A 10,340-nucleotide genomic window follows, 5' to 3' on the forward strand; every position below is an offset into this window, starting at 1 on the left:
GAAAATATGTGGTGTATATTTGCCTTTTTATTTATATTTCTTCAAAAACTGTATTAAATGGCTAAAAGTTATTTGGTCACCATAAAGCCACATAGATAAGGTGTCCCTTTCCCTCCTGTGCATCACTTCACTGTGTAACCAAGTTTCCACCCCCATAAACATCTCAGAGGTTGTTCAGATGTCCAGGTGCCTTCATCTGCTGAGATGTGACTTGTGGGGCTGCTGCAGTGGGACTCTTCATTGCTCTTTTGAGGATTAAAGGAAATAACCTGCATGAAATATTGAACAGATATTGCAGGCAATTTATTGCATCTTTTCATCACTTTTTTTGTAAAATACAGTTCATGGTCTCAGACCACTTTTTTCTTTCCAATGCTCTTCTTTCCTTTGTGCCTCTTCATTCATTAATTGAGAGGCTGTGAAGATTTAGTCCTTCTGGTCAATGCCACCCTGACTCCAGAGTCAGCAGGAATCAGCAGGGATAGGGTTTTAGACAAGAGGTCCTAAGTGTTCCCTAGGAAGGTGCCTTGGAGCCCCCTGGTGTTCCCTCACTGAGCTTCAGCAGCATCTCTGCTGATCCTGGGAAGGGAGAAATGGAGTATGAGTATGCTGCAGTTATTTCAAGTGTGTAGGTAAATTGTATGCATAGTTACTATGTGGTAACCAATCCAATTAATAAAGAAACCAATGTGAGAAACATCTGTGAAGGAAGAATTTTTCATTACTATCCACCTTGTTTGAATGAGACTTCAAGAAGTTTGGAGAGCACTTTTCATATTTTAACTTTTAAAATTTTGTGTCAGTATTCCTTAAAAGATTTTAACCATCTAGCTCCTAATCATAGAATAAACATAATAATTGTCAGAAATCATTTTTTACTTTGCTGATTTGTGAGAAAAATTACCTTTGTATTCTCTGTGGATGCAGGGAAGTGATATTTTCTCACTTTAACTGTCAGTTCCTCTTATTCAGGATTTTTGGTTATCTTTAACAGAAGTTTGAAGTACAAGGTCTTCAGGGAGCACAGCTGGAACAGGGTTCATTTTCTCCCAGCCACAAGTGCAGAATGTGGACTGAGAATTTGTACTTTGGTCTCTCAGATATGACAGATAGCTGATCGTTTACTTATATAATGGTCATTAGATTTCATCAGAAAAGCCCTGGGATAATGATAATAGTATTATGTCCGACAGATCATTCTGTCTACGAAAACACCCAAATACTCAGGCATAATATGAGAAAATGACAAGTCACATAAATATTTATATAATAGGTGGACATCTCTCCAGGCATTTAACCGTCTCCTGCCTTCAGTTTGAACTATTCAATTACTGAAATTCTCTGTACAGTCTAGTAAGATGAAACCAAAATGCAAGCAAGCAAACAAACAAACAACAATAACAACAAAAAACAATTTTATTATGAGGTCTGCCATCCATCCTCTATTTTCAGATTTCCCAGATTGTCTGATTTAATCAGAAATCATGCAGCCTTATCTCTAATTTCCAAGATTTTTTTATTTAATCAGAAATAATGCAGCTTCAGTCCTAATGACGGCATTCAGGGCTCTCTAGGAGAGCAGATTCCAAGAGGTCCCCTGGGAAACTCTAGAAGTGGTGCTGGTGGGAAGGCTCAGATTGGGTGCCCAGCTCTGCTGCCTATGTGAGGAGGTGGGTGGTTCTTGTGTAAGTTATTCTGGCAACCCTAACACTGTGCTCATCCAGCAGGCACAGTAGTATGTGGCCTCATCTTCTTTTCCTAGGAAATTTACTGTCAATACTGAAGTGGAAGTTGGAGAATCTTTACTTGCCTCAAATTTCTTGTTCTTTCCTCCTAAAGGACGTTGATTGTACTTTATCCGGACATATATTAGATGCTCTAACCCTTGATTTGTTTTCTCTCGGTACCAGTGTATGTCTATGCTATCGAAGCTCCGGAGGATTGCCTTGCAAGACATTTGGGCACTCTTAGCTTTTTCTCTGGAAATTGATATTTCAGGTTGCTCCAATTCCCCAAGTACAACTGCAAGCAAAGAAAAGAGATTCCTATGAACAAATGATATGTGAAGAAGCTACAGAAAAGAATGACTTCATTCTCTCCTAGAGACTGAAGTGAGGAAGGGGCAACTCACAAGCCCAGAGGGAGGAGAGGATGACTGCTTTTAGGAGTGGCATCCCGTCTGCCAGGCTGGCTGCCCAGGGAGAAGGTGAGAAAGTGAGGTCTCAGGTCAGTGAAAAGGGGTGTGGTTCTTCTGGTTTCTCAGAGAAGTGGAGGGTCAGGTGATTTCCTGAGTTCTTCATGATCTTCTGCAGTTATGAGCAGAGGCAGTTCATGTGGTGCAGGAAAGTGGAGTTTCCTGCAGCACATGAACTGGGCAGTTTGGGTGAGTATGTTAACATCTGGAAAGATAACCCTGGTATGCATGTCTTTGTCTGTGTTTGGGGGAGGGAATGGTTCTCATGTCTGTCTTTCTGTCATTTGCTATTGTTTTAGGTCTAAGTTAAGAAACCTGATATTTGTTTCTGAACAAAAAAATAAAGCAAAAATATCAATTGTTAAAATATTTTATTAACAATATTTAATATTAACATTTTCACAAACATTAGAGTATTGTGTGTGTGTGTGTGTGTGTGTGTGTTTAATTAAGATGTCCCTAAATAGAATATCACTCAGAGAACTCACATTTCATTCATAATCTAGGTGCCTCCATGAAGGAAGTAGATTTCCATTGCTGGCAGGTATGAGACAGAGCAATCTCTGGAAATACACTTGTGCTCTCCCTGGACTGTGGAACAGCCTCATGAACATATGTCATGTGGAAGAGTGATCTGAAATCAGTGTTACATATAATATTTAATGAGACCTTTAGATTAATATAACATCTAATAGTCATTAAGGAACAGGTCCATGTCTGGCATTTGTACTAGGAGTTTTCTTACATTAATTATCTCATTTAATCCTCTCTATCATCCTGTGAGATGGATGCTATTATCATCTCCATTTGACAAATAACTCAATAATGGTAAATATGAGAACACCAGATAAGATAAGCAATCATCATTTGGTCATGAAAATATGAGTAAAATGAGATAATGTCAAGTCGGGGCTGGGCTCAGCTCAGCTGCAAAGTGGTTGCTTAGCACATATGAGAGTCTGAATTAGATCCTCAACAATGCATAAAAATAAATAAAATAAAGGTATTTATTTTAAAATTTAAAAACATATCAACAGTGGAACCTGTCCCATACTTTTCTTTTAATTTTTCTCTAGGCATTTATGAATACAAAGGATTGTCCCACTACTGGATATATATCCAAAGGAATAGAAATCAGCATTTTAAAAACATTTGCACTCATCTGTGTGTTGCTGCAGTATTAATAATAAGCAAAACATGGAGTTAACTAGGTGACCATCTCTGGATGAATGAGTAAAGAAAAGGCAGTACAAATACACAATGCAATATTATTCAACTATAAGAGTAAATGAAATTCTGTGCATTGCAGCAACATGTAAGGAACTGGAAATATTGTAGTAAGTGAAATAAGTCAAGCAAAAGGAGGCAAATATTTAGTACCATTTTATATTCTTCTGTTACTAAAAGAATGTTAGTGTTATCAATTATATGTAGAAACTTAAAAGCTAATCTTAAAGAAGAAGTGACTAACAGCTGGGTGCGGTAGTGCACCCTTGTAATTCCAGTGGCTGGGGAGGCTGAGACAGGAGGATTGTAAGTTCAAAGCCAACCTCAGCAACTTAGCAAGGCTCTAAGCAACTCAGTAAGACCCTGTCTCTGAAGAAAATACATATACACACACATATACACACAAATAGGGCTGAGGATGTGGCAAGGTGGTTAGGAGCCCCTGGGTTGAATCTCTGGTACCAAAAGGAAAAAAAAAGAGAAAGAAGTAGAGACTAGAATAGTGATTATCAGAGGTCAGGAATGGTGTAGAGGAGGAGGGAGGGAGGACATGGTTCATGGATACGAGATGCAGTTAGGTAGGAGGACTTACTTTCAATGTTCTTAGCATAGTAGGATAACTATAGAGGGCAATTAATTACATCTTTAAAAATAACAAGTAGAAAGGATTTTGAATGTCCTCAAAATAGTAAATAATGTCTGAGGTATAGACGTGCCAATTGTACTGATCTGATCATTGCATATTGTATATATGTATGGAAATGTCTCTATGGATACTCTGTTACTGCTCCATGAAGCTCTTTTGAGCACTAGATGAGACAAATTTGGAGTTTTCACTTGCACACTATCAAAGAGTTGGATTTTTTAAAAGAAAAGTTCATTTTTACTTTTGTAAATCTTTACTATTACTACTATACCTAATATCCATTGTTCTAAATGTTTTTGTGCTTTGTGTCACTCACACTTCCCACCAGGTTTGGGAAGAAGAGCCCTTTTCTCATTGCCACTGTTCTATAGCATAGTAGGATAACAATGAAAACAGTGAGGCCAGCGTCACCTGTCCCAAATCACTTCTGCTTACTGTGGCATCTTGATAAGCACAAGTGTTCACTGAAGAAAATTTGAGTGAATGAGCTACAAAATAATAATGGAAAACTTCAGTTTGTTGTCTACTTTAAAGCATTTCTTTGCATATTTGTAGACAGTAACTTGGTAGGATCAGCCACTGAGGCTCCCATATTCTCCATCCCTCTATCTTGTGTTCTGTGTTGGAGTTTCTGTCCTGGGATAAGACCCCAGAGGCTAGGGAACAAGGAAGGAAGTTTACTTAATTTTCTGTCCCCTAACTGTCCCCATCATGTTATAGTACTGCCTAGTGGGAGGTGCTCCCCTTGTCTCTGGGTGAACATGGACTTCACTGACACCACTTGAAGAATCTTCTGTGACCAGCACCTTTAGTGAAATTGTGTGCTCTTAGTTTACCTGGTTTGACCTATGAATGGGGATTCAGACTACAGAAAACCATTTTTTGCCTTAAAATTCACCTGATTTTGAAGCACACTCTCCCACTGTTAACTCAAACAGTAAATTTATTCTGGTCACATCTATCATCTTCTATGGGTTTTAAAATCTTATGGCTTAGCCTTAATAGAGAAAGGGGTAGGAGGGGCATAGCTTGTATAGGAGAAAATAAAACAAACAGAGGAACACTATATTTCTCAAGCATTGATCATTGTTACACAGTTTGATCATTGACCTACATCTAGGCTAAAGGGTTTTGACACCTCTCTATGTACTCCACTTGTGACATTTACTGTTAGGGCAAGGTCACAAGAATAGAAATGGTATGTGGTTTCTTAGCCTTTTTCCCAACAGTAAGGAGAAAGATCCTGGGTCAGAATTTGCAGAAAGAAACAACTCCTGTTTTGTGCCCAAGGTGGCCATTATTGTTTATTATTGATTATTGTTCATTCTCTCCTGATCAGACTCCGCTGGGCAGGCAGTCGGTTTGGGGCACCCAATATTTGCCCTCAAATGCCACAGTATATTCTTACAAAGTTAATAAACTCTAAAGGTACTCAAAGTAGCCTAAGAGTAGAATTAAAATCTCATAAACTCCATTTCAGTAGGTCACCAACCACCTCTAAGCACCAGTTCTTTCTTCTATGTACAAGTTTATTTGTAAGATTTTATGGTGATCCTCTGAGATTCTGAACATGGTAGCACATTACATGGCAGTCAATGGGAGCTGAGTGGATAGGAATTCAAAGAGGGGAAGAGAGAGAGAGAGAGAGAGAGAGAGAGAGAGAGAGAGAGAGAGAGAGAGAGAGAGAGAGAGAGAGGAGAGAGAGAGAGAAGTGTGCTTTGGGGGCTGGATCTGTAGCTCAGTGTTAGAGTGGCAGCCTGACATGTGTGAGGCAATGGAATCAATCTTTAGCACCATATAAAAATAAATAGAGATATTGTGTCCATCTAAAACTAAATAAAATATTTAAAATGCGTATAAATATTAACAATAACAACAACTATAGTGAGTGGGGAGGCTATCTCCAGATGAATAAACATTCATGATCTAGAAGGTCTGTGTGAGAAAACGATTTCCTAAAGAGACGAAGCTGAGCATTGGCACATTCTTATGTAGAAGCCTCCTCTTTGAGAATATATAGAAGTTGGAATCTTCATGCAAAATCACCATGTGAAAGATTACTTAGGAGACTGTATGAAGGCTTGCTAGTGGAAACTGTCATTGTCCAATTCCTAATAATGAATGAAGAATCAAAGATTGCTTTTGACTGAGATGGCTCTGATGGTCTGCTACTGTGCACCTCCCAGAAGGCACAATAATATGGAGCTGAGTCTTGTTTCTCTGCATTGGGAATGGTGAGGGCAGACACAGAAGTTGCAGGTATTTTGTCCACCTCAAGTTTGCCTAATGTAGTGCATGGTTTCGGATTGACAGTGTTGTCAGGTGACAACAGTGATGTCAGGAGCTGCATTGCATGAGCTGGTCTTTTCCAGATGCTAGTGTGTGGACATGGCAGAAATGGTTATTCCAGACACCACACATTCCAGTTGTGCTACTTTGGACAGCATTTTAGTACCAAAGGTTGAATTTGCCTGGGTCACCTGCATTGTATACAAACACTGGAGGAAAGAGGGGCAGGGGATAGTTTGCAAAAATAGAATGAAAACATTGAATTAAAAAAATACAAAGTTAAAGAGAATCAGTGAAAAGTATTTGGAGGAGGCAGACAACATATGTGACCTAGAGGATCTGTGGGAGAGAGTAAAGATTTCTGAAAAGATGAGGCTGAGTATTTGGACATTCGTAGGCAAAACTTCCTTTTGAGAAAATATGGAAGATAGAAACTCCAGTGTAAAATCACCACATGAGTGATTTACCCAGGAGACTGTATAAAAGCATGCTGGTGGTAAAGGGTGGTCCTCAGCACCTATTAGCACTTGCATCCTGAAAGTGGGAAGACAAGGTTCACCATCTTACATCTGATCATGGGGAGCAGATGACTACCTCAGAACTACAAGACCACCTATTCACACAGTCAGTGTCATTCAACACCTACCATTTGTCATGGGGCCTATTTATTGGGATACAGATGTAGGGAGCTGTGTAACAGAGATACATGAGTCGCCGCCATGATCTTGGTCTTTTCTGTTTTCAAGCACTACCTTTCACAGAATAAAAATACTATAACCCCACTGAGCTGTCAGGCCAGAGTGGTGGGTGGTCAGGCTGTGCTGTATATCATTGAGCCCACAGAGAGCTTGTCTTCACCCAGGTGATTGGTAGTGAACTGACCCCTGTTCGGTTACTCTCACATCCTGTAGGTTGCGGAATCTGGCCACCTTTATGGGTCTGAATACTCCATTCCTGGTGGCTTGCTCCTGTTTAAGTTTTATCTTTCTGTCCTCTCCCAGCTATCAGAGCTATACATCTGTGCTAAACCCCAGTCTCTATGAAGCACTGTTCCCTCTTTCTGAATTACTGCGTTTGTTTTTGTCTGTTTTTCTTTCTCTAACCCAAGACATTTTATCTGTGCTAGACAATTTTTAAAAACTGCTCTTTCCCAATCAGCTCATTAAAATTTATTGTCTAGATTTCTGTTTTTACTTTACCTACTCTGCCTCAGTTGTCACTTCCCCACTATTACTTAAAAGAACAAACAAGGCTCATTGGAGAAAATGCCCGTTTATTGAGGAACAGCTTTGCATATTTATAGAGCCTGGGGTGGTTTGACAGTTATGACAGTTTAACGGTTGAACGGTTTGACAGTTGGCATAGGGTGCTTTCTCATTGGTGGGTAAGGCTCATGTGAGCCAGCAGGGCTAGTCTGATTGGTGGGTAAGGATCATGTGAACCAGCAGGGCTAGTCTGATTGGTGGGTAAGGATCATGTGAACCAGCAGGTCTCAGCATTGGATGGCTCTTCTCGGGGGATGGGGAAGTTAGTCTTTGGAGCCAGGGTGACTCCCAACATTACTTATCTTTAATTATCTTAGAGAGGAGAAAAGAAGGGATAGGGGAAAATCATGCACCCCGCTTCACCCCACCTGCCTCCAGAGCTCCATGTGAACTTGTCCAACAGACCACCAGGTGACTTCAAGTTTGGCTCACATCAGACATCAGGAAACTGCATATGTACAGAGCCTGAGTAGATTCATCATTCCTCTTGGCCACTCATCTTTTTCTATTGTATCAGGGAACATCACTGCTACTCACCTAGCACAAGCCAGACTATGCATGCCAGTCAGCCCCAACTCCCCAACTCTCTCCTCTAATTTTTCACAGTTCAGTTTTTGTGGATTCTACCCCTTAAACAGGCTTGGCTCACACCTGTCTCCATTCTGTCTTTCACATTTTGCTAACACTTGCTCTTACAACCCTCTTACCCACCACCTGGGTACTGATCTTATCTAGTTCACTTGCTGCTTAGAATTCTTCATTCTGCTCTACTCTGCTTCTGAGTATCAAGTCCAGAGCTGCTAGAACATGAGTCTTATGAGATGGCATCACCTCCCTTCTTTTCTGTCTTCAGGTATTCTCTCCTTAGATGCCCAAGATCCACATCTGTGCTTCTCTGAATATACCACATCTATGAATACTACTTCATTCACAGACATGCTGTGTATATCCCACTTTTCTTGGTGAACTCCTGTTCATCTCTGGAATCAGCTCAGGCACTGTCTCCTCCAGGAATCTTCTCACCCAGGTAGTCTGGGGTGAATGTGCCTCCAATTGCTTTCTAGTGGTGCCTTTAGTGTCTCTGTCTCTCAAAAGCTTTCCTCTCAATTTTTGGGCTATATGATTATTGTTTTCTCTTCTTAGACTCATTTGGGAACCATTAGGAGGGGAGTGAGACTATGCTTTATTTAATTTTACTTTCAGTTATTTGTGGAATAGAAAAAAAAAGTGAAGGAATGAGTGGAATAGTGGTCATTGAAGTATTTCTTTTAATGCAGTGAAAGATCATCAATTAAAATATAACCTGTAAAACAAACAAAAATACCAGATACCAAGTGATGACATGTCCCAAGCACTCTGTATCCTTTCTCATGTTGAACTATGTAAAATAGTGTAATCTCCATGAGGCCCAGTTGGAAGAAAGTGAGACTCAACTTATCACAACTTGTCATTGACAGATTTGAGATTTTTTTTTCTGACTACAAAGCCTGTACCATTTGAATACCTCCCTCTGCCTTTTCTCATCTATCTGGTAAGAATAAAATCAGGACCCACCTTATTGGACATTTGTGAAGCATAAATAAGTTAGCTCAGGTAGAGGGTTTGCATCAGTGCCTTAACTACTGTTAGGCCAAAATTGGGAAGAAAGGTTTTGAGAGCAAACCCTGATAGTCGTTTCTGTCAGAATCTGTCATGTTGCCTTCACTGAATATGCCCAGTTGAGCATTAGAAATATACTAGTCGTGCTCTTGTCACACTAATCTCTCATGAAGAGAAAGGCCAGCAGCAAGGCTCCCACAAAGAAAGTGACAATGAGAATGAAAGAACTTGGTACCCCTACTTAGAAATAAACACTTTCAACTCTAGCAATAATTACCATAAAGATGGAGTCATTATAAAAAAAATACTTGGTATCTTAATATTTCCCTGAGATTTTCACACAGATAATAGCTAATATTTCACTCTGGTCATTGAGAGAGATCCAATTTTACAGCAGCACATCTTCGGACTGAAGTAATATTCATAGATGTGGTCAATGAGGAGTGAAGGTTCATAGCTTGGTGTCTTGGGCAAAAGGAAGGATGTTGTTCTGTATAGAGCTCATTGAGGAACTTGTGCCTCCTTTGGCCACACTTAGTCACTGTGGGAATCCGTTCTTGCATGTGGTTAAGCTACCTCCCTGACTGGGTGTGAGGCACTCAGACCAGCTGTGTCAGAGTTTTTTCCCCACCCTTTCCAGGTGCCAGGGCTAGTCCATGAGGGGTGTGACTGACCATTGACCTGGAAACCAATCACTGACCCTGACCTTGGAATGCTGTCCCCCTCGACATTCATTGGATGGAATTTTCCCCTGAATTTTTTGTTCCCCAATAAAAGCCCACTCTCTGGCATGCTTCTCTCTCTCTCCTGCTGGTCTCTTGTGTAAACATCCCTACTACATCAGGTGGCTAGAGGCAGGAGCCAGGAGAAGCCATCTCTGAGCTGGGCAAGAAAAAAGGTAAATTGAGTTTTATGTGTCTTTATTTTGATCTCACGAGTTAACTTCTATGTTTGGAACCTCTAGTATGAAGCTAGCATGCTGGACATGCAGCAGAAGTCACCAGCAATTCACAGAATTCACTCCTCTCTGGATCCAACCTTGAAAGAGGTGCAGGAAGTGCACAAGGCCTCTCTTTTCTGTACCCATCTGGCATTATTGGCACATTGAGGAATAAGAAAT

General features: G+C 40.3%; 1 gene segment (V, D, J or C); it reads right to left on the bottom strand.

Annotated features, from left to right (window-relative positions):
- Positions 1-6,553, bottom strand: part of LOC113181920 (T-cell receptor gamma chain C region 5/10-13-like) — a 58,475-nt gene extending 51,922 nt beyond the window's left edge. Inside the window, 1 exon segment of the C gene segment in view lies at positions 6,444-6,553. Within this exon segment, the coding sequence occupies positions 6,444-6,553 (110 nt within the window).
- Between the last annotated feature and the right edge of the window lie 3,787 nt (positions 6,554-10,340).

This window comes from Urocitellus parryii, chromosome 3 (assembly GCF_045843805.1).
Source record: "Urocitellus parryii isolate mUroPar1 chromosome 3, mUroPar1.hap1, whole genome shotgun sequence".
Taxonomy (NCBI): domain Eukaryota; kingdom Metazoa; phylum Chordata; class Mammalia; order Rodentia; family Sciuridae; genus Urocitellus; species Urocitellus parryii.